This window comes from Eucyclogobius newberryi, unplaced genomic scaffold (genome assembly GCF_026437365.1).
Source record: "Eucyclogobius newberryi isolate DKJ021-1_F unplaced genomic scaffold, fEucNew1.0.hap1 SCAF_5, whole genome shotgun sequence".
NCBI classification, from domain to species: Eukaryota; Metazoa; Chordata; class Actinopteri; order Gobiiformes; family Gobiidae; genus Eucyclogobius; species Eucyclogobius newberryi.
The window spans coordinates 28,421,773-28,446,526 of NW_027316167.1; the positions used below are offsets into that span (position 1 = coordinate 28,421,773).

The following is a 24,754-nucleotide window of genomic DNA, read 5'->3' on the forward strand; positions in this document are numbered from 1 at the left end:
GTTTGTTCTGGTGGAGACGCGTTATGTCGGCAGAGGAGAGGAAACATGCCTTTCTTCTGCTGAGCCCCATCGCTTTTATTAGGGAAATTAGCTCGCTAGCCCAGTCTGTGGTATCAAACATCACAAGCACGGACAAGACACGCCATCAACACCAGCTTTTTAATTGAATAATGTGTATTTTTGTTTGTTTTTGACAGCTCCAATGGGATTAAATAACAACAGAGCATGAGCAGCGGCTGGAAATAAAACGCAGCGGCTGTGTCTTCCTGCGGATATTTGCCCTGAACATGCCTGGTCCATGGAGGAGTTCTGAGCGGAGCTAGCTGGCCGTCTCCCCGGCCGGCGCGTCTTTTCCACACGTTGGATGTATCTGTTTATGGACGGCTGATTTGTTGTGGATCAGCAGTATCCATCGCTCTTGTTCGGAGTCACCATGGGGGATGACTCCAATGTCAAGGTGGCTGTCCGGGTCCGGCCCATGAACAGAAGAGGTGAGGGCATTTCTGACGCGTCCGAACCAAACTGCAGTCACATGTCTCCGTTATAAACATGCTGTCACTGACACTCCCTTACACAAAGCACAGAGTTGTGTTTATATAGTGTTCCCAGTGCCTCATCCAGGGGTATATGATTGTCTTGTATGTGGCCAGTTTAATTTCCTCTTAATTAAATGTCAGTCAGTGGTCACCATCCATTAGTGGAATGAGCTTCTGCAAGTTGAGAAGAAAAAGCAGTGCTGTGGTGTGCTTTTGTCCATCCTGTCCTGACCGCACATGAAGGGTGCAGGAGCTTTTGTCCTGGCTGACATACAACTGCTCCATTTATTACAAACATAAGAATGTTCGTTAGCATTGTATTTTAAGTACCTTGGTGTAACATAACCTGCAGTGATGAAGCTCTAATCAGTGCCACTTAAACCCAAAACATGACAATTTGACAAATTGTATTATTAGACACACATTTGTATGTGTCCAATGTTCAAGGCCAAAGTTTGTTGTGCTGTGAGGTCCAGTGTTTGTGCTGCAGTGTATTTGACCGACACCCGGCTGAGTGCAGCACGTGTGTTCTCTCTCTGCTGGTGCTGGGGAAGTTGGTCACAAGACCAAGGCAGGGAATCGCCCACTGATCCTATAGGCAAAGCTTTCCATACAAACGTTGTTAAAAAGCTAACGCATCGTCTGGAGTTTTGGATTGTTCCACCTTCTAAATCAAACTTTGTTAAGTTTGTTCATATATGATTTATATGTATACCTATTTTCACTTTTACCCGATCACAGTTGCTCAAACTCACTAGTGACTAGGATATTTCCATGCACTAAAATTGAGGCATTTGCCCAGTGTCCAGGGTTTGGGGCTGGTGGAGCTGCTTGTCTGGACAAAGGCAGGAAGGGAGTTAGTCGGAATGAATATTTGCTAACGTTGTGTAATTGTACATGGTTCCCATGGCCGCATCCTTCTAAGAACACAGGCAAACACAGTCACAGCAATAGCAGCACAGGAGTCGTGTTCCAGGTCGGTCTCATTACACGGTGCCAGACCTGAGCGTTGGTAGAGCAACGATGCCCATCGAGAGCCCAGTGGAAACTGGGAGCTGGCAACGGAGCACGGAGCAGCAAATAACAATGGTTTCATTTATCCTCACAACTTCACATCACACTTTCCCCTCTGTTCAGCAGGAAGTGCTTGTCGGAAAAAGGACACATGGGTAATGTAGGCTGGACAGGAATTATTTTCATTAAAGGAAGTCATATCTAACCTGTTCAGCTAACTACTAACTAAACATTCACTTTAATTTCTAATATTTTTTTGTGCTGTCTCTAAGTGAAAAACTGTCAAAGTCTTTAGACTGTTATGAGGGTTTGTATCATTTTGTAACATGAATATTAAAATACTGAAAAGAAAAAAGAAGATTATTATTATTTTTTTACGGGGTTTGTTTGTGCGCATTTAAATGGCAATGATAAACTGCTTAAGGCACAACACGTTGAAGCCGGTGAAGGACATGTTTTATGGTGTGGCACCTCTCTGTTGCCTTGAGCAAACAATGATGAGTGTAAAGTGCTGTTCTTGCATTGAACTATGGCCTTTATTTTACAGGGGTGGTGTCTTATCACCTAAATAATCTGTTAAGGCATCTGTCATCTGTCATTGACATTAGTGGACCCCATGTGACCAAAGTGTCATGTAAACACGTGTTACTGTGGGATCGGGGCATGTCCAATCCAACTGTTCATATTTGCAAACAGTGCAACAATGTCATAAAGCGGCCGCTCGTGTCATGTGCAGAAATGCTTTCATGGTGTAAATAAGCCACAACGAGCATGTCAGATCCTTTTTCTGAGGTCAGCGAGACACGGCAGTGACGGATTGACTCAACACACTCTGTATTATTGATTAGCCTAATACTCAAAGTTAAAAGGTCATTTTGTTGTCAGTTTTGCCATAGCACCAGAAGTTAGTGCACAATATCAGAACGCCCCAATTCCACTGACTGGCACTTTAAAATCTCCATTTTGTTGAATTGATTTAACTTGAGATGAACAGAATTCTATGACATGTGATGACATAATCCTGATCTCTGATGTTTTGTGATGCTGTTGTGGAACTATCGGCCTCTCCAGAGACAACAGATGCTGCCTGTGGCTCAAATCTGGCATATTTACATAATCTGTTCATTAAAATACAATAATACAGAATCATTTATCTAAAAAGAGACGTTTTTCCTTTCCATGTGTGTTTTTGTGCCACTGCTGCTGTTCATAACCTTCTTTTTATCTGGTCCACAGAGAAAGAACTAAACACAAAATGCATTGTGGAGATGATGAAGAACCAGACCGTCCTTCATCCCGCAGGGACCAACCTGTCCAAAGACTCCAGGTAATGTTGTATTCTAAGCTCTTAGTATTTGTGTATGATTGAGCTTGAACGAGGGCTGTTTGAGTCTGTTGCTGCTTGTTGTTTGTGTGTCATTGTACTCTCTTCCAAACGCTGCTGCTGCTGTAATGACTTCATGCCCTCTCAGTACAGATCTTGGCAGGAAGCGAGCGCAGCAGCTGGAACTTTCTGGCAGGTGTTTTGCAGATAGTTCATGTTAATATGATTAGTTTGTCTCGCGTGAATCCACTGGACAATGGGATTCTTTCATTTAAAGCATTGTGGAATTCTGTTTTTTTTTTTTAAGTCTTCAGTGTAAGATCTCGGTGGTCGTTAGCGTCTGAAGGTTTATGAGAAGGTTGGCCATAAGCTCATACACTAACTAGGTGTTCATAATGGGCCTATATTATACTTTTTGAGCTTGTAACCGTGTAATAATGTGGTCCGTGTGACAAAAACAAACAGGAATTGTGTTGTTTTTGTGTCATCCGTGCATGTGCATCCCTTATCAACTTTGAAAACCCTCAACCCCCGCAGGAATATGTCATCTTACACATATTTTGTTAGGGAGGCTTTGGTTTGACCTTCTCTGCGTTCATTCCGAGTTTAACGGACTGTCTTTTGACCCGAAAGCCCTCATATCTCATAGTTTATCAAATGTTGTCCCTTTTATACGCTCTTAAATGTGTCCTTTTTGCAGTATTACAAAATTACAATCACAAAATGACACAAGATGAGACGAGATGAGACAAAACCATGAGCCTTTATCTGGACAAGTTGAAAGACCCTCAATAAACAAGAAACCGACACGTTAAAGGACCGTTTTTTTTTTTATCGCTTTTTATTTTGACTCCATTAAAAACTAGAGGATGCCCTGGTCCGGCTCCGCGCGGCCATCTTTTGAGCAAACCAGCTGCAATCGGAAGAAAGATTCCCTTGTGGCTGCGCGAGCTGGCCGCCGACTGCCCGGTCAGACGCAGTAAATAACACCGACGTGGGGGCTTTGAGAAACGGCGTGTGTTGTGGTTTCCAGCGGCGGGAGAGCGACGCGCACAATCGATCATAAAACGTCTTCTTCCCTCGCGTCTCGCCGGGTCATAACTTCCCACCGCCACGGCTTCCTCCTCCTCCCTTTTTTTTCTCTTCCGTTTCCATGTCAACACAGGGGGAGGTGAGCCCGGGGTCGCCGCCGGTGACCGCGAAGCCCCCTGCTCTGGAGTTGGGAGACCGCGGCGGGGAAAAGGGGGAAGAGGCGTGCGTACTCCTCCAGCATCTGTCGGTCATAAACTTGGCGCGTTGACTTTTATGGCGGAGCTATAGTTTCTCCATCTCCTCGGAACAAAAGCACAAACTTAACAGACGGCGCGCGCATGGCTTCTCCTAGTTTGTTGACATCGTGCCACCATATTTGTTTGTTTCTCTAGACTGCCCATATGTTACTTGTTGGGACTTGAACAGAAGAATACCGCATTTTCCGGACTATAAGTTTTTTCATACTTTTGGCCTTATACTTATATACTTATACTCATATACTTATTCTCCGGAGCGACTGATATGTGATATTATTTGTTATTTTCACACTTGCGACCGCATTTCATACTCTTTTTCTTTTTTTTCTTCTTCTCTATTATGCATTTTTTGGCTGGTGCGACTTATAGTCCGGAAAATACGGTGCATTGTTTTTGTTATAATAGTGATTATTTTATACCTGTTCCTACATTCAGAAGACTCATTCGCTCTTCTGTTATCTATTCGGAGTAGACCAATTATTCAACCAGAACCAGTTTAGCAAGAAAAGATACTTTTCCTTTTTCTTCACTACTTTACTTTTGAGATGTTCGGGGAAACTGTGTAGGGGGGTCATTCGTGTCACGTCATTCCAAATGTTTAATGCATAAATCACAATGTTTTGCTTGTCACACTTGTGTAAATAACATCTACAAGTAATTCATTTCAGTATCTTTGAATGTTACTCTGTACTGGCTAGCATGAACTAGCAATTGGCAAAATAATTGTTTACAAATGTCATTCCTCTTACTGTCAAACTTTCTATTTTCCATCAGGACAATCCACACAGAAATCTAAAGAAATGAGTTTGAGATGGGCCGTGACAATTTGTGTACATTTAATATCCTTCAAAGATAAAATTACAATTCCAATAACTTTATTTCTAAATTTGTTAACGATGAAAAGGCTTCTCAGAGGAAGTGACGCTGTGATCCTGCAGGTGCATGTTATTTGCTTATCTAACCAAGCTATCAGGAAACCCTTTTGTTTGGAACTGGAGGATGCAAATCAACAGGCCCTTTACTCGTCTTCCTGAGTGTTTAAACGTGCACCACCGCATTCTACATATTTGCACGGCGTTTGAAGAGGCTACATCCAGCAGCAGGACGACAGAGAATCTATTAACACAGCGGTTTAGCCCCTGCCTTTTGTTTGGCTCGCCGGCCCCATTAAAGCATTAACATGTCATAGCTCCGCTCCACTCTCTGGCCTGTATTGACGGATGTATAGATCCGCTGTAAATGGTCGAAAGGGGGCCATTAAGTGCTGCTGGTCTAATTGAACCCTGGGAAATGTTTCTGAGGCCGCTGAGCGTTTCGAATCGGTTCCATTGCCGCGATCTCGTCTCGTACACGCTGTTTGTCGTCCGTAACGTTTAAGGCTCTGCTCTGTCCGAGTCACTTTTTCCTGCAGTCACGGAGCCCACAGATCGGGCTTGGCTTTTTTATTTCCTTGAGTTTCCTCCGTCCGTGACTCACAGGAATGGTGGCGTTGGTGGATAATTTTAGTGTGTGACGTTCTTCGAGGAGGTGCTCGGGAAAGATGACCGTATGACGACCGTTAAGTACTGTAGAAACACAACAAAACTCTGGAGCTTTTATCTGCTGAAAATGTTTACTTCCTCTTTAGTAATTGTTGTTTTTTATGTAGCCTTTGTGTAATTGTTGGCAGCATTACTACAACAGTTATTTCAGTTTCTCCAGCAGCCATGATTTTTGTGTGTGCACGGATATTAAAGTGATGGTAAAGGAAAGCCTTACACTTGAATGGTGAACTTGCCCATAGACAGTGGTCAGACTCTATACGGAGCTTGCCTGGTGACCAAAGGCTGTTTGCATTGGACTGGTAAATCCAATGTTGACACAATCTGACAACAATCTGTCTCCTGTCAGATGTCAGTGAGGCAAACACGAGCAGCTCAGTTTCCAAGGCGATCCACAAAAGGGGCTGTGTCGGCCCGTATATGCTGGAATGATGTCCGACTTGGCCACATGAGACTGCACTTAGCCCTTGGACGTTATTGTTCTGGGCCCAGGACACCGGGGCTTCCTCTGTTTCAATGACTGAGGCAATAGCGGCGCTGCAAGGTTTATCGCAATCAACACGAAAGCACAGTTTGATTAGCCACAATTGGCAAATCACAAGGACCAAACTTATTTAATGAACAAATGAGCTTGTATTACATTTTAAAAAGTGTTACTCCTGTAGTTTAGGCCTCTGTTCGGAAATTGATGGTGATTCTTTGTGTGTGAACTTTGAACAGAATCCTTCTACCAAAACATACATTGAATCGTAAATGCTTGTCAGAAAAAGTGCAGTTAGATATTTTGTCAAAATCGTTAAGCCCGAGGCAAAAGCGGGAAAACCATCCCTCCAGCTTGAATGTCAAACCTTGTTGAAGTACGTCATTTTGTATAGAGTTGGGCTTAAAACACATCTGTCAATTTTGTGCTTTTATATCCACTGTATGTTTTTTTTTTTTTAGTTGATCTACAAACCTTGAACGATGTCTCGAGTTAAACTAAGGGCTAATTAGGGCTAGTTAGGGCTCATTAGAGCTTTCAAATGGCTAAAACCCAAATCAAATAATATAAACTTGGCCCGTATGCTGATGCTGTAGTTTATCAAATAGAAAAACGTGAGTGATTAAAATACAGAAACGTGTCTTTAATGTGTCTTTTTCCTCTCCGTGCTGCGCTCATCGGCCCCCACACAGCCGTGGATGGTACAGTCTCAGAGTCGGGCGGGGGGGGGAAAGAATGCCTGAGCATGAACAGTAGAGGAGCCGGAGAGTGTGGGGGAAGCAGCCATGCATTAAGTTATTTTTTTAAACGACGATGATGTGAGCAGAGGGAGGAGGGCCGCTCCGGCGCTCTGCTGACCGCCCCGTCATTGGTCAGACGGGCCGGAGCTGCTCTAATGGATGTTTGCACACAGACTTGAGTGACCCTTGTTGCCAGCAGCTTTTGAAGTCACTCTTGACAGCTGTCATCACTGCAGACGTCAGGCCAAGATGATTTCACCCCTGGAAATGCAGGAAGCCTCGGGAAATGTGAAGGACGGCAACGAAACCATGAACATTGGAATAGACCTCGCATTAAAAATATAAAAATGTATACGTTTTTGACCATGACCTACGTTTTGAGTAGTGCTACAACAAACTAAATTATTTTTATCGTACATTGTGACTCTTTAAATACGTTCGCTACCAAATAAAGATAGAGAATATTTATGAATAAAGTGTATTATCAATGAAAATCAGACAGTTTATTCTCTTTTGTCAGTTTAATTTAATAATGCTGCTGTCTTTGTTGTAATAAGGGCTTTTGCGTATGCGTTTTAAAGTCTGTATTGTCCAGATAACGAATATGATGATTGCACTTGTCAATGAATCTTTGCAGCGCTAGTTTTGTGTTTAAAAAAAGTATTGAAATAAAAACTGACAACCGTGAAACGTGGTTGGATTATAATAATTGGATCGTGAAAAAAATGTGCAACTGCTGCACTCTTGGTTGTAAAGGAATGTGCATTTCTAAAAAGAAACAGGTGTTGGAATGCTGCTGTTGACGTCTGCCTGGGTTTCTTTTCTTTTTTTACACTACAAGATTTTTTTCAAACATTTACCCTTTTTTGCCTAAAATAACAAGCAGTGACGTGTTCTTGTACCAATAGATTCCCGTCTTTGTGACCAGAATCACATTACAAGTACCGTAAACATACAGAATTACTCAATATATAGGCCATTTTGTCATGTATTTTGGTATTCGCACAACGTGGACGACGGTATAGTCATTTCTACTTTGCCCTTGTTTCAATTACTCAAAACAAATCCACCAAGAAAAGGTCGATCACTTTAAAACACAGTGCGTTTTGCGTGAGCTGACTCGCACTTATCTGTGAGCATAGCTTCTCATTAAGTCACCATGTTATCAGCAGCGTTCCTCCTCTCGGTAAATGTCATTGTTTTCTATTCGTGGACGCCGCGTTGCTCCCTCGCGGTGGTGTTTATTTCCAAGCACGGCTGACCCAGTAACCCTCCATGCCACCATCCGATCCCCCCCACACAGTGCCACACGCGTCCACCAGCCCCCGCCTCCCGCCACCACCGCCATACAGGCTTTTGCACATTTACAGTGTCACTTGTTCTTGTCGTTCCTTTGGGCCCGACTGGTTTCTTTACATTGCGTCGACCTGACACGTGTAAACAAGTATAAACGCAAACCAAAGTCACACAAAGGATCCTGACGAGTGAATACAAAGGACGCCAAAGGGCAACAGTCTGTCCCCTGCTATTTGCCCCTTTAGCACTGGTGACGGGAAATTATCAAAGTTTATTTTTAACCTGTGGACGATGCATTGAGGACTGCTGCTCATAACTCCGGCCTTATGTGTTCTTTCTATCTGTTTGCATGTTTCTGTGGACCTTGATCTCCCCATCATCATCAGGAGCCAGTCCAAGGTACCAACTACGAATTGAACACTGACCTAATCCTTTGCTATGAGTAATAACTAATTTACAGTGAATGTGATGATAAGTATATGTTGATGCATTTGAAAATAAATCAGGTGTTCACTGTACTGTGGTGTAGCTTCTTTATACTGCTGTTGTGTTTTTGCGTTAGGTGTTTGCGTACGATTACTGCTTCTGGTCCATGGATGAGTCGGACACAGAGAGATTTGCTGGTCAGTCTGTCACTTATGCGAGACTTTAGGTTGGAACGTGGATGGCAGCATAAAGTCATGTTTTGTACATTTGATTACAGGTCAGGAGGTGGTCTTCCAGTGCCTTGGGGAAAGCCTTCTCAACAATGCCTTCATGGGCTATAATGCCTGTATCTTTGCTTATGGACAAACAGGTAAATAATCAGGCCATTGCATCTATACTGTACTTCATAAAGGAACAAAGGGTCCAGCAAGATGGTTTTGCAGTGCAGTTTTTACAGCAGCATCATTAATCTGCCTGTCACTATTGTATTACAGTGGCATTCCTCTGAGTGTGCATCACTGCATTTCAAAAATAGGTCATATTTTATATTAAGTACACATAGTACTGATAAAAAGTACAGTGAACAATTCAAAAGTTCAGCATCTTTGACATATTTACTCTTCTGTATTGAATCTGTAATTGACCTTCCTCGTGGTCCAGTGATCTCTTATGTTCTGTTCTTTTATAGGTTCAGGAAAATCGTACACCATGATGGGGTCAGTGGACCAGCCGGGTCTGAGTCCCCGCTTATGCAGTGCTCTGTTTGAGCGAACACAAAAGGAACAGCGTGAGCAGGAGAGTTTTACTGTTGAGGTGTCTTACATGGAGATCTACAATGAGAAGGTCCGAGATCTGCTTGACCCCAAAGGGTATGATCATATCAATTCTTTAGGGGAAAGTCATTGATTGGTGTGGCACTCTGGGCACCAGCAGCTGTGGTCAGTAAATAAGAAGATGGCCTTCTGTCCCTGATGAACGTCAGGTCCCGTCCTGCAGGTCAGCAGTAAATCTGCTCCAAACCTAGAGTTTGCTGCCAGACTGCACGACCTTTGACCTTCTCTCACTACATGGCCTCTGGCCTCTGGAAAGCGACCCATGGTACAAAGCACCATCTGACTTCCATATGGAAACGACTTAACTCAAGGAATGATGAAGTTCACAAATGGGGGGAAAAAAGCAAAAACACAGTTATAGATTTCAGTCGCACATATCTTTGCACCAAAGTTGTTTGACCACAATTGAAGAGCATGATGCATAAACATGTTACTCATCCATACTTTCATTTTCTTGCAGGGGCCGACAAACACTAAAGGTCAGAGAGCATAAAGTACTAGGACCCTATGTTGATGGGCTCTCTCGACTTGCTGTGGCCAATTACAAGGTAAATAATATAAGCTTTTGAGACCCACTTAAATGTCTTGTCAATGTTTTGTCAAAAGACAATACCGTTGTGGAAATGACAGATCTTTTGTCTTGTCCTCTAATTTCTTGACAGGACATTGAGTCTCTAATGTCAGAAGGGAACAAATCTCGGACTGTTGCGGCTACTAACATGAACGAGGAGAGCAGTCGATCACATGCTGTTTTCAACATCATCTTGACGCACACGCTCATAGACCTACAGTCTGAGGTAAGACGTAGTGTAACAAATGCATTATTCATATGACTATGATTCATATGAATTTACTGATCTGTAAATATGTGTTTAGCATCATGTAGTCAAAAAGTGGTAAGCATCTAAAACAATGCAACTGTGATGTAAAAATGGACATGATGGTGATACAATATCACGTACAGTTGTAGCATTGTCTTCAGAATGTGAATAGTAAAACAGTAAAAGAAATCAGCTGGTCAGACTTTCTATCTAGATCAATGACGAGTTCTTTTCCTTTCTGCCCTACATAGTTTCCTCTGCTCCATGCTCTTATTTCAAGAGAAACTTCCACCAGCAAATCCTGTTAATAATTTATAGGCCTGACTGTCAGTTAGTCAGATGATACGGCCCTCTCCTTTTTCAGGACACGCCCAGATCTAATAGTCAATCCAAGTCTTCATCAAAATCATTTGGCTCTATCAGTTATCAGTTGATCACTGGCCTCACGTCTGCTGCAGGTTTCAATATAAAGGTGGTATAATGTTGTGATGTAGTGTACAACATTTAGCATTATGAGGGTGCCATTCAAAAGTTTCCTCTCCCTTCATTCAAATTTGCCTCATAAATTTCGGTAATGTAGGTAGTAAGAAATGATTGTTTCGCTTCACAGTATTTTAAAAACCATTGAGCCTTGACTGCTTTTGTCCCTTTGTGGCTATTCATAGCAATTACTTTATTTATTTGGTTTGTGGTTTGTGGTAGATGTTATCGGGTCGCTCCAGGCTGAAGGCTTTTGAGATCCTGCCCTTTCAAATCCTGGTATTTTGTGCGTTGAGTAAACGTCTGAGTCATCTTTGATTGTTTACATTTTAGTTAGTCATTTGACATTCGGAGGTGACCGGAACGCTGCGGTCTCTATATCTATCGCTTACAAACAGTAGCCTGCATTTTCAACCTGCTCATTGTGTGAGAAGTTCACTCATCAAACGGGAACTATGAACTAAGAGCCCCTGGTCAGCACTTTGGTCAACTGCGATTGTTTTTAAAAATATGCTTTAGAAATAACGTTTACCTTGACTTGATTGAAAGATAAGGTATGCGTGGTTTAAAATAAGGCGTGGCAATCGCATCTGAACCTGCATTGCCAGTGCCGTAACCTCCATGTACAGGGCACAGAATTAAAACAAGTATGATCTTTTGTAACTCAGACAAGTGGAGAGAAAGTGAGTCGGCTGAGTTTGGTCGACCTGGCTGGGAGTGAAAGGGCTGCCAAAACCGGTGCAGCAGGTGAAAGGCTCAAAGAGGGAAGCAACATAAACAAGTGAGTACATGTATGTTTTGTAAATGTTCTGCCACAGTCGCTTCAGTATTCACTCACTTGAATATACTTGATATATATTCTACGCTTGAATTAATGTCATTCATGTGCATACAACTGATGTAAATAAGAGTGTTTTGTTTTTGTTTACTTACTTACCATTAATATTAGTATTATTTAGTCTTATGCTAGCTATTTTTACTTTACTTTATTTTATTTTATTATTAGTATTTTATTTTTATCTTTATCTTTTTATGTTATCTTATTCATTTATCTTTTTTTCCTCCATTCCCTATTAAGATATGAGTGGAGTTTTGTTAATAAGAGTTTTTTGTTTTGTTTATAAGAGTTCTTCTATTAAGAGTGTTTTTCCCTATACGTTATCTGTCCTTTCCCCTGTATCTACTGTGTTGCAACAAAGAAATTTCCCCATGTGTGGACAATAAAGGATTATCTTATCTTAGACGTCTTGTTACGGCTGATTTGACACCAAAAATGGGCCTCTCAATACAATAAAAATAAATGTGTATCTAAAATTGACCTTGTTGTTTTTCCTTTGCTTTCAGGTCGTTGACTACTTTAGGTCTAGTGATATCTGCTCTGGCTGAACAGGGATCTGCCAAGAACAAGAATAAGTTTGTCCCCTACAGAGACTCTGTTTTGACATGGCTCTTAAAGGTACATACACATTGTTATTTGGGAAACGGAAAGACCCCCAAAACTAACGGATGGATTGTTTGCTTGTCTTTATTAGGACTGTCTTGGGGGGAACAGTCGCACAGCAATGGTTGCAACAATCAGTCCAGCAGCAGACAATTATGAAGAAACCCTGTCCACTTTGAGATACGCTGACCGGGCGAAAAGCATTGTGAACCACGCGGTCGTTAACGAAGACCCCAATGCTCGCATCATCAGGGAGCTCCGAGAAGAAGTGGAGAAACTACGAGTTCAACTGACGCAGGCCGAGGTTCGATTTGGATGGAATTCTTGCCAAAGAGGGCATTTTATTGCTCATCTCCTATGCTCACGATCTCTAAATGTTATTTTTTTACCAGTCCCTGAAAGCTCCCGAGTTGAAAGATCGCCTGGAGGAGTCTGAGAAGTTGATCCAAGAAATGACTGTAACCTGGGAGGAGAAGCTACGAAAAACTGAAGAGATAGCACAGGTATAACAAAGCTGCAGACTAAAGCATGATTTATGTTTCTTACTATGTATTACACGTCACTCTTTGTCACCGTTGGTACTTGTAGGAGCGACAGAAGCAGTTGGAGTCTCTGGGCATTTCTCTCCAGTCTTCAGGAATCAAAGTTGGAGATGACAAGAGTTTTCTTGTCAATCTGAACGCAGACCCAGCTCTCAATGAACTTCTTGTATATTATCTAAAGGTAAACTGCTCCTTTCATTTGAGGCTGAAATATTGTCTTTATATCCATGCTAACGTTTGAGCACTGTTTTTCACCGCAGGACCACACAAAGGTGGGATCAGCAGACTCCCAGGACATCCAGCTGTGTGGAATGGGGATCCAAGCGGAGCACTGTGTTATTGACTTCACTTCAGAAGCTGCTTTCATGCTAACACCTTATCGCAATGCTAGGTGAGTGACTACAGCGAGGAATTTGAAAAAGCTCGGTACCGCTGTGACAAGAATTGTTAAGAGTAATTGGAGTAATGCGTTTCTGTGTGTTTCTGCTGCAGGACATGTGTTAATGGCTCTCCAGTGTCCAGTGCTCTACAGCTTCATCACGGGGACCGGATCCTTTGGGGAAACAACCACTTCTTTAGGTAACTTTCTAATTTATACCTTTTTTTTTAAATTGTGCATTCATTTGGAGGAAAATGGTATTAATTTGACGTAATTTTTGTGCGCAGAATCAACCTGCCTAAGCGGCGAACCCGATCAGCTGATGATGATGAAGGTGAGGGCGACGTGATGAAGAATAGCAGCAGCAGTGACCAACTGGATCCGGATGGCGATACGGCCAGCGAAGTGTCCAGCGAGGTCAGCTTCTCCTACGAGTTTGCCCAGACTGAAGTCATGATGAAGGCCTTGGGCAGCAATGGTAAGGGAATATGCAGAGTCCGCAAACTGGAAGTGAAGTGTTTTTTGAGAGGGTGTTTTTGTCCCATCAGACCCGATGCAGGCGGTGCTCCAGTCTTTGGAGAGGCAGCATGAAGAGGAGAAACGCTCGGCTCTGGAGCGACAGAGGCAGATGTACGAGCAGGAGCTTCAGCAGCTCAGGCGAAAACTCAACCCTGACCGACTGTCCATAACACCAGCACCCAGTCAGCAGGGCCAGCCGTCCCAGTACCGCAGTATGGAGAGGCTCAGCATGGGCGGGATGAGCCACTCCACCAGCGCCCAAAGCAGACTCAGGCAGTGGAGCGAAGACAGGTGAGCGTCGATGTTCTGACGGGAAGTATTGATAAGAACGTCAGATCTGAAACTAATACCATTTTCCCTTTTGCAGGGAGGCAGTGTTGGTGAGGAGTCTGCGAAGATTAAGGGAGCAAATTGTGAGAGCAAACCTTTTAGTGCAAGAGGCTTGTTTCATTTCCGACGAACTAGAAAGACACACAGAGTACAGGGTGACTTTGCAGATTCCGGCCGACAACCTCAACGCGAACCGCAAGGTGTTTAAACTTGTCCTTTCCAGGCAGTTTGTGTTCATAAGAAACGCCTCAAAACTCTCATCCCCCCCCCCCCCCCCCCCCACAGAGAGATGCCGTGCTCAGTGAACCAGCGATTCAGGTTCGACGTAGGGCTCGCGGTAAGCAAATCTGGAGTTTGGAAAAAATGGAGAATCGTCTTGTTGATATGAGGGAGCTGTATCAGGAGTGGCAAGAGTATCAGCAACAGGACCAAGACAACCCTGTAAGTCTGAATGACGATGATATTATTTCTGTTACTTTCACTCGATGTTCTAAAATGGTATATCTGCAATGCTTTTCCATCTTTGCACAGGGCATGCAGACTTATTTTCGCAGAGCTGACCCATTTTTCGACGAGCAAGAAAACCACAGCCTCATCGGAGTCGCCAATGTGTTTCTATCCTGTCTTTTCTACGACGTTAAACTCCAGTACGCGGTGCCCATTATCAATCAGAGAGGAGAGGTGCACACTTTTTCAATATTCGACGTGTATTCAAGCTCACGGCGCTGACTTGACGTGTCTTTTTCTGGATGTTTTTAAGGTGGCGGGACGTCTGCACGTGGAGGTGGTACGGGTGGGAGGTGGTCTAGAAGACAGTGTAGCTGGAGGGGACGACCCCGACAACAGCCAAGATAACGAAGCCGTTGAAATCCAGGACCGTAAATTAGTCTGTATGGTACGTTTATGTTGTTTTTGTCTGTTTGTTTTAACCACAGTTTGGTTTTTCAAGAGATTGTTTTTAATATACTGATGATGATAATAATGATATTTAATGTGTTTTTTTTGTGTTACAGATCAAGATCCTTCTGGCCACAGGGCTTCCTCAGTACCTGTCCAACTTTGTCTTCTGTCAGTATTCATTCTGGGACCAGCCCGAGCCCTACATCGTCGCCCCTGAAGTTGACACATCCTCCTCCTCCTCACCAAGCAGCAAGGATCCTCACTGCATGGTGGTGTTTGACAGCTGCAAGGTGAAGCCATATTAAGATGAGATAAGCCTTTATTTGTCCCGCAATTGGGAAATTCCAATGTTGCAACACATAGTAGGTACAGAAGTAAACAATAAAGAACAGATAACTAATAAACTTTTTTTTTAAAAACACTAAAACACTCTTATACTCTTACTAAAAAGTAGAAAATAATAACAATAGTAACAGTCTTATTTACATCTGTTAATGTAGAAAAGAACATATCTTTAATGTTTTAATTTTAGTTTTTTTTTTGTCAGTTTAAACTTGTAATTCAATATTTCCTTTTGCTACAGGAGCACGCGGTGTCTGTCTCGGAAGATTTTATTGAATATCTGACCGAGGGTGCCGTCGCCATTGAAGTTTATGGGCACAGACAGGCAGACGCAGGCAGAAACCCAGCTCTGTGGGACCTAAGCATCATCCAGGCCAAAACACGCACTCTACGAGACAGGTACTGCAGTGAGAGGGCAATAGGAAGCGCCGCGGTATTGTCGAAACGGTTTCATCGTGTAAAATGTACGCTTGGTGTCTAGATGGAGTGAAGTAACTCGTCGCTTGGAGGTGTGGATTCAGATCCTGGAGATAAATGAAAATGGAGACTTTGTTCCTGTGGAGGTCATTCCTGCCAGAGACATCCGAACAGGGGGGATCTTTCAGCTTCGTCAGGTTGATATCCTTTATTAATATCCATTTTAAGCTCAAATTCACATACAAAACATTGTTCTTTATTCTGGTTTTTAGGGTCAGTCTAGAAGAATCCAAGTAGATGTGCGTTCAGTTCAGGACTCGGGCACCATGCCTTTGATCGCAGAGATCGTTCTCGCTGTGTCAATAGGCTGTGTGGAGATCAGATCTACTACAACCAACCAAGAGGTAGATGAGATGGACAGCTATCAGGTACGCCAGCTCCTCGTGAATCTGAAATATTGTTAGTAGCATTTATAACTTCTTGCTTTTTGTGTAGGAAAGAGATCTTGAACGATTGAGGCAACAGTGGTTAGCTGCTCTTACAAAGAGGCAAGAATATCTTGACCAACATCTGCAGAGTCTGGTTAGCAAAGCAGGTAAAACCTTTTTGTAAAATACAGTAAAAAATCAACTTAATGCATATTATTGCGTTGGTGTCCTCTCAATTAAGCTCAACTCATTTTGGAATGTTGAAAAAGGATGTTCTTTTTACACAGAAAAGACAGAAGATGACATGGAAAGAGAGGCTCAGCTGCTGGAGTGGCGCTTGACTCTGACTGAAGAAAGAAATGCAGTGATGGTGCCCTCTGCTGGTAGTGGAATTCCTGGAGCACCCGCTGAATGGTATCTCATTTTCACCATGTACACCGATGGATAAACGGGAGGAATTGATTCACATTTGTTCTGTTTCTTAGGGTTCCTCTTCCCGGCATGGAAACGCACATCCCTGTTGTCTTCCTGAATCTCAGGCGTAAGTTTTTGTTCCATGTACATGCAATATTGATTTCAAAGTCAAGTCATAGTTGTGATTTGTTCAGTCAGAATGATTGCAGAAAAAGAGATAATTACATCCTCTTTCTCTCTTTCAGCTGATGATCTGAGCTCTCAGGATCAGTTTGAGGTCCCTGAAGCCGGTGGCTGGGATGCCACTCTGAGTGGAGAGGATGAAGATGATTTCTTTGACCTTCAGATTGTGAAACACCATGATGGAGAGGTACGAGACTTCTATATTTAAGTTTTCTATATCCTGAAAAGTTCCCTCATTATGCCTTCTGTTTATGAACTGTTCAGGTGAAAGCAGAGGCATCCTGGGACTCAACTGTGCACGAGTGTCCCCAGCTCAGCCGTGGAGGGGCGTGGCCTGAGCAGAGGGTCTACCTTACAATTCGTGTAGTGGTTCAACTCAGTCACCCAGCAGATATGCAGCTCGTGCTCAGGAAGAGGATCTGTGTCAATGTCACCCCTGGACGCCAGGGCTTTGCCCACAACTTCCTCAAAAGAATGTCCACTCGCAGCACCATCCCCGGCTGTGGGGTCACATTTGAGGTGGTTTCCAACATACCCGGGGTAAGGCTTCAGAGGATAACAGTCCTGCAGTGTTAAGGCCTCAACACACACTGAACACTGCGTGTCACTGTTCTTAAAAAGGCTTTAAAAAACCTCTTGGGGGTTAGGTCTCCTAACACGATGCTGTGTTAGGAGAAGCAAGGCTGTGATTTGAGTAGGTTGTAGTGAGTTTAACGAGGGATGGGACTCTCCTGTGCAGAGAAGACAAGAGGAGACCAGAGCTCTCGTTCCTCGCCTCAAAATTGACATAGAGCAGATATGTCTGGTCTCACTGCAGAGGAGACAAAAGCATACATTTTCAACTGTGGCTCCGTGTCAACAAGTTCCAATTTCTTTCTTCTTTTATCAGGACGCCCCGGGTACAGAGGACCGGGAAATGCTAGCCCGGCTCGCTGCTAATGCCCACAACAGCCAGTCAGGTGAAGAAGAAGCTGCCATAGAGAAATATCTCCGGAGTGTGCTCAGTTTAGAGAACATCCTCACTTTGGACAGACTCAGACAGGTTTGGAAAAAAATACTTAAATGTTTAAAAAATATATTTGACTTTTTTTTTTCTTAGACATGTGTTTTGTTTCCAGGAAGTGGCAGTGAAGGAGCAACTGACCTCAAGAGGAAAGAGCAGTAGACGCAGTTTAAGCTCGCCCTCTGTGAACAGAGTAAAGCACTTTACCATAGATGTGATCATCTGTCATTTGATATACCGTACCATTGGTAATTGCTCTCCTATTATTGTGTTTAGCTGTCTGGAAGTAGGCAAGACCTGTCCACAAGCTGTCTACTGGACGACAAGGTGAGGTTTTGTTCATTATTAAGTTAACATTAAATGGCATCAGTCCAAAGCAGTACATCTAAACAATCACTTTTTAATTTTGTGCAAACTGTAGAAATGTTTGAGCATTTAGGAATCGTAAAGCATCTTCTCATCAAACATTTATATCTTTTATTTGGCAGGTTCGATGGGAAAGTCAACAGGACATCTTCATGCCTGTCCAGCGCACTCTCCCGCGTCCAGCCTCCTCACCCTCCACCTACTCTCCATCGCCCTCCCAATCCTCTACTACTCTTTCTGCACCTTCTCCACAAACCCAGGAACAAGAGCAAGGTGACGCTCCTTCTATACCATCCTCTCGTTTCTTTTCCTTTTCCTGGTTTCTCCACAGCTTCTTCTCCATTCACTGCAAGCCCTCTCTTCAGTCCTGCTTTTGACAGACGCCTCTTAAATACTGCACTTCATTCCACCATCTCGCGTGTCATTGTCTCCATTATACTCCATCTCTGGCCTGTATCCTTTGCTCAAAGCCGCGCCGCTGTTGCACGTCTCATCTTTCTCTTTTTGGACCGCTCCGTTCATCTTTTTCATCCCCCTCCCCTTGAACATAATCATTATTTTTGTTCTGTCCTCATCTCCGTTGTAATTGTAATGCAATTTTGTAATCAATCTGTGTGACATCTTTTTTATTGATTTTGTTCGGTTAATGAACAAAATGAACACATATACGTGTGATTTTATCGCTTTGGTTTGCAGTAGTGCTATTGATTCAGTCATCTGCGTTTTGCTTGTCAGCCTCTGTCAGCCTGTCACTGTGTTGGGAATTTGGCTTTCAACTCTCTTAATCTTTCATGCCTCCTCTTCCTCCCACACCACCTCTCTCTTTCTTTCTTTTTTTTTGTTTCCCCTTCTCCATTTCTCCTTTTATTCTGCGCCCCTCGCCTCCTCTTCCCCCTTTCCCCCTCCAGGTCGTTCAGGACTTGCTGCCTCTTATCTTTCAGTGAAGGCGTTGGTTCCTCAGATGCCCAAACTGCTCAAGTCTCTGTTTCCAGCGCGAGACGAGAAAAAGGAGCTGAGGCCGTCTCCACACAACCAGCAGGTCGGCACCGCCGCGGCTCTAACCGCAACTCCACATCTCGTCTTTCTCATTTTTGTTCAACTATTATTTTTGGACAGAGTATATCGTCTTGCAGGTCTCGTTACACAGAAATATCTGGTAACAATTTAGTTCAGGGGCCAAGTATTAGTCGCTAAGTACAAGGTAAATGCTATGCTAGTTAGCGGTTATTCAGCGATTATTCAGCAGTTAGTATTTATAAAACCCTTATTCATGCTTTTTAAGATTATAGTGTACCGTATTTTCCACACTATAAGGTGCACTGTCAATGAATAGTCTATTTTTGATATTTTTCATATATAAGGCGCACCGGACTATAAGGCGCATTAAGCGAAACAAAACGTGTACTACACAATCACTTCGAGGTCAGTAAACACAACCAGAATTAATCCATATATAAGGCGCACTGGATTATTTAGGTAGTTTTTTGAGCAAATTAAAGGCTTTTAAGTGCGCCTTATAGAGCGGATAATACGGTATGTACAAAGTATCTAATGCTAATGAATTCTACTTTAATGGAAGAGACTGGTTAATGGCTGAATACTCCTATGACAAAATACTGACTAGACGTAATTAGTATTAAGCGCTTATTATGCTTTTACTGTTAGTTGGCCATTAATGTTTGTTCCGAAATAATATGTTGGCAAAGATGTATACAATTTCCATAAAGAGCCACAATATCAAAACCAAAAATAGGACAAGCAATCCATCCGTTTTGTTACGTTGTGCACTTAAGTTTCAGATTCTTGACCTTGGTGTTATTTTCCCGCAGCACATGCCGCGTATCGTCACGTCCGCCGGGCCCGAGGAGCGAGAAGTCAAGGTGGACGTGGTGAGAACTGATTTAGTTTGTTTTCTTTAGATTCTGCACATTTTCTCAATGTTTCAGTCGCAGTGATACAATGCAATATGTCAAATATACTGTAATCTAGCAGTTGTCTAGCAATTGTCTCATTTTCTGTTGCTCATTTTGGTTTTGTCTGTCTGCATGCGCTCTGTCTGCCATGTTCCTGCGCCTCCTGCTGGTCCAACCGTAGACCAATATTCTCCAGGCGTCCTCCAAAGACAGGCGGGCCGACTTCCCGGATGTCCCTCCTCTTCCTGTGCATGACCCGCATGACACCACTCCCCTGAGCCCCCTGAGCCAGTCCTCCAGCGGCTATTTCTCTAGTAGCGTTTCCACGGTTACCCTCTCCGACGTCCTCCACCCTTCCTCCTCGTCTTCTTCCCTCGTGGCTGCCGAGACTCCATTACCTGCCGCTTCCCAACAGCAAAACACTGACCAGAGCGATGTTATGAACTCTCCTCCCCAGTGCGGATCCAATATGGCCGTTGTTGCCCCGCCCACTCCCCATAGCTCAGCCAATCACAAGAACGGGACCACAGAAAGCGGCGACTCCGCCCGGCTAAAGCGGCTTGCCGCGTCCGAAACTTTGGAGAGGCTGGAGATTTGTGTAGACGATGACGAGCGCAACCATGACGATGTGCTCCCCGATTGGCTGACAGAGGGCGCTTATGTTACAGTAGGAAGCAATAAGGCGGGCACTGTGCACTTCGTGGGACTCACTCAGTTCGCTGAAGGAGTTTGGGTGGGGGTGGAGCTGGACACGCCCGTAGGTAAGTGGATGAATTGTCGATAAGTCGAGCTTTACTTGTCTGATTCGTGTTGCAGCGTTTTGACATGTCGCGGTCAAAATGTTGTTAAGTTCGGGCCGTGTTGTTATATTATGTTAAAAAATACCGGTACCGTATTTTCCGGACTATAAGTCGCACCGGAGTATAAGTCGCACCAGCCAAAAAATGCATAATTAAAAAAAATTAAGTTGCACTGGAGTATGAAATGCGGTTGCAAATGTGAAAATAACAAATAATATCACTTATACTTATACTCTGGAACGACTTATAAGTGTATAAATATAAGTATAAGTTGCACCCCGGCCAAAACTATGAAAAAAGGTGCAATTTATAGTCCAGAAAATGCCGTATATGTGCCATTAATCTGTAATAACTAGACCCCGCACCAAAATGGCTTGGAAATGTTGGACTACATATTATCAACCTTTTTTATCCACATCCAGTAGGCAATAGCTTTTTTATACTATCAACTATCACTCCTTCTGTTTATGAAAGTAATTTAACAAATCAGGCGGGTATTGTTGCAATTTCCCCAAAGAATATTCTAATAATAAGGTTTGTGGACAACTCTCGCCTCATCCATTTTGATATATTTCCTGTTTTTTTCTGCACAAAACTGAAAACACGGCACAGAGAGAAATGAAAGCGACAAAAAAAGCAACATCTAGACAATGCAGCACATTTACTGCTCCAATTATTCACGCCGTCTATAGCAAATATGTCCGTCCTCAAAGTCAGAGCAGGTGGTCCAATCTTTATAAATTCCCCTTGGTATTTGAGTTCATTTCTTATCATCCATTTCTTTGTGACAGCATTTTTTCGTACAAGTTCATTCCAAAGGTATCCAGCTATTGCTTCCATTGAAGGAGATTTATGTCCCAAATTATTTTACATTCAGTTTCAATGCTAGGTGTCAGGTATTTAACCGCCTGTATCTGCAAAGGTCTGGTTCATTTCTATTGGTCCGGCCCAAAAGTAAATAAAGCTATATGTTGAGGCATCTGCAGTGAATAAGTTGTGTAAATCGAGTCGTGGGCCGTGTCTTAGTTTGCCCCCTTCTTTCTCAACAGGTAAGAATGACGGTTCAGTGGGAGGCCATCGCTACTTCCACTGTAAACCTGGTTATGGCGTTCTGGTTCGTCCAGACCGAGTGTCCAGTCGAAGCAGGGCCAGTAAACCCTCAGAAGACTTTGGCCCCGCCCCCCACGTCCCTGTGCTCAGAGGAGACGCCCTAGTCGGCCGCCGGGGGGAGAACCGCAAGTCGTGGACCAGCTGAGACAGACTCGAGGAGGATTCTGGGAGAGTCTAGTGTCCCAAAAGCCTTCTTCACTTTTCTATGCAACAGTTTTCTGCCAGCTGGAGGCGACATCCATTCACAACCAATGGATAAAAATAAACGTCTTTGTGAGAAAGACAGCAAACACGACTGAGCAAAAGGAAGTTTTGGACTGAAGCAGAATATATTTATTTTAAACTTTGGAGGTGTCGATCGTCGATGGCAGTCAATGGGAAGACTGCGTTTAATGGACTTGAAACGAAGATGCAAACATGTTGCTGTGTTTTGTGCCGTGTTTTTTGACTGGAGAGCTGGTGTGGGGGAAAGTTGAACGTCTTTTTTAATGGTTAGACAAGTGGGCATATTCAAGGCTGTCGTTTGTCTGTCTAATCTTCTTTTTAAGGTCCCACTCTGGCCATGACCCTTTGTATTATGTGTCTATGAATGTAAAAAGTAATTCTCGGCGTGTTCCTGGAGTGCTATTAACGCTAGGCTCAGCGACATGTTTGCATTTGTTGCATTTGTTAGTCCTCTTTAGGAGCAGGAACCTACCTGCCTAGCTCAACATCCCATAATTCATTATTCCACATAGCTGAGCTGTGAGGTGTGGTCGTCTTCTTCCTCCAGGACTCTCCCAGAACGTGCCTTTACCATTGTATAGTTTGCGTTTGTGTTGTTTATTTAAGGTCTTGTTTTGCGCTGTGTTTGAAGATGACTTGTGCAAAGTGTAAGGTGATCTCAGGGACAGCAGAGGAAAGGAGAGACACGGGAGGTTTGAAGGTTTGGACTGTAAATGTTGTACAATATGCAAGTCATTCAGCAGTCATCGCCATTGGATAAAGCCACTATGAAAGTTAACTCTGCATTGAACTGTGGGAAAGGAAGTGTAATTGAACCAGTCATAGTAAGAAGAATGGGGAAGATCCAAATCACTAGTTCTTGTTTGGTGCATTTGGCCTCTGGACACCAGGTGGCGCCATGTTGAGGTCTCTGGGAAGGTCTAAGTGTGGAGGGGAAGAAGTATGTGAGGAAAGGGGGAGCGGAGTGGTACTTTCTGATGGGGAATTCACATTGAAGGCAGCATTCAGTTATTTGCTCTATGCATTAGTCATTTTTATGAGTGTTAATCTTGACACATCTGGGAAAAGCAAACTAATATTAATGAGTGCATATCTGTGGAGAAAGAACAAGGTGCAGCCTTGGCAGACAGGGATGTTTTTAAATGAGGTTTTTATTGAATGTCACATTCCAGAGGGACTTGAGTTTTATTTTGACCTTGGCTCAATGGATTGATAGGAAACATTTGGATTCTGAAACATTCGCCAGAACAAGCCAGAGCAAGACAAGAGCAAATTTAGCCATCGCTTTGAAAGCAATGCACAGATGCAACAAAGACCTGTTAAATGAACACGCAAAGATATCACGTATGATGCACATAAGCACACGATATGTAGTCTACTTATGATTAATGCATAGTTTGCATTCCTTTATCAACATGTCCTCTGATGTAGAGGACAGTTTTTATTTATTTGTAAATGCTTTTATTGCATGAAAATTGCTAATTTAATCAATGTTGCACAAATGATTTGAGGAAATCGCTGCTATTGTAAACTCAAATGTAAAATACGTAGCTCATTTTGGGATGATCATAAATCATAGTCAAATGTATTCCTGTGTACCAGATTGGAAGTTTCTCTATTTTATCCAGATACTTTTGCCTTCAAGCTAAAGTTGGCAGCGCTCTCTTTTCATGAAGCAGTAAATTGAGAAGGGGCTTTGTCACGTGAGCCTTGAAGAAGCAAAGGATGGAATCATTTCTGGGAGAGGATTATTTTTATAGGAGAAAGCGGATACTGTGAGTTGTGGAAGTCAAATTCATGGAAACAGGATTGAAGTTTTCTCGTGGCTGTGGAAATATCATTGTTTTGTGATTCATAATTGTTGAAGTCATGAATGAAGGGAGCAATATTTTAATGTGTTGGAGTGTGTCTGTTTTTTTTAAATTCTGTCGAGACGGATCGTGAAGCCGACACGGCGTCTTAAGCTGGTGGACTTTTCCTTCGCGGCCGTTTCCGTTTCGTGCCTCAAATACACGACATGTATCTTCCACTTCTCATATCAGTGCTTCAACACATTTGCACAATTCTCCAAAAAGAATTAAAAATATAGATGTGGAACTGTCGTACAAGAACCATAAATACTTTGTGATTGAAGAAAAAAAAAGATTCAGTTCAGTGTTCTTATTTAGTCCAAGGTGACGCCTGTTAATGTAATGTACAGTGAAATGTTGATGTTGAAGCAATACGCTTTTTCAAGTGAAAAGTTTTACATATTTTCTGTAAAATGTATACGTTATGTGCAATCGATGTTTTGAAAAGTTTGCAGCACCATACAAGCGTCTTAAGTTATGAAAATAAAATGTCCTCATGATGCCCATTTTCAAACACAACGTAATTGAACTTTTAAGAGCCGGTTTTCCTTATTTTTAAGTGCTCTTGTCGTCTCGAACATGTTTTTAATAACTTTCTTAAGCCTCGCGACAGCTAAGCATCATTCTATCTTTCCCCCTTCGCCAAACGAGTTCATTTGACTTTATTGTGGTCTTTCAGCACTTATGGCAGATTCAGGATTATGAAGCTCCTGCCGTAGTGAGTCTTCTCATTCTACCTCGTCCTTTTCTGCTCGGGAAAATATCTTCTGCGTTTTTGTTTTTCCTCACCATTTAAACTTAAAATGTTAAA

General features: G+C 42.9%; 1 protein-coding gene across 2 annotated transcripts; it reads left to right on the forward strand.

Annotated features, from left to right (window-relative positions):
• The first annotated feature begins 284 nt into the window (after window positions 1–284).
• On the forward strand, window positions 285–23,039 carry kif13ba (kinesin family member 13Ba). Of its 2 annotated transcripts, none has more exons than XM_072465130.1 (38): window positions 285–491; window positions 2,787–2,877; window positions 8,608–8,620; window positions 8,784–8,844; window positions 8,925–9,017; window positions 9,336–9,516; window positions 9,941–10,028; window positions 10,143–10,277; window positions 11,450–11,562; window positions 12,126–12,237; window positions 12,314–12,526; window positions 12,615–12,725; window positions 12,811–12,945; window positions 13,025–13,155; window positions 13,257–13,343; window positions 13,431–13,621; window positions 13,692–13,953; window positions 14,030–14,192; window positions 14,278–14,433; window positions 14,524–14,673; window positions 14,753–14,887; window positions 15,006–15,182; window positions 15,476–15,633; window positions 15,716–15,848; window positions 15,924–16,079; window positions 16,147–16,246; window positions 16,367–16,493; window positions 16,565–16,620; window positions 16,739–16,863; window positions 16,941–17,216; window positions 17,566–17,718; window positions 17,795–17,872; window positions 17,956–18,006; window positions 18,168–18,318; window positions 18,954–19,084; window positions 19,875–19,934; window positions 20,140–20,719; window positions 21,808–23,039. In XM_072465130.1, the coding sequence occupies exons 1-38, from the start codon at window positions 434–436 to the stop codon at window positions 22,011–22,013; spliced, it is 5,397 nt and encodes a 1,798-aa protein (XP_072321231.1). In that variant the 5' UTR covers window positions 285–433; the 3' UTR covers window positions 22,014–23,039. The 2 variants fall into 2 exon arrangements, with proteins under 2 accessions (XP_072321231.1, XP_072321232.1); XM_072465131.1 differs by having other exon boundaries at window positions 286–491; window positions 18,987–19,084.
• Window positions 23,040–24,754: the final 1,715 nt, after the last annotated feature.

Coding starts and splice junctions, on each gene's coding strand:
- kif13ba (XM_072465130.1), top strand. CDS start 434: ATGGGGGATGACTCCAATGTCAAGGTGGCTGTCCGGGTCCGGCCCATG. Junction 14,193..14,277: donor ACCTCAACGCGAACCGCAAG/GTGTTTAAACTT, acceptor CCCCCCCCACAG/AGAGATGCCGTGCTCAGTGA. Junction 17,217..17,565: donor TGGTTTCCAACATACCCGGG/GTAAGGCTTCAG, acceptor TTCTTTTATCAG/GACGCCCCGGGTACAGAGGA.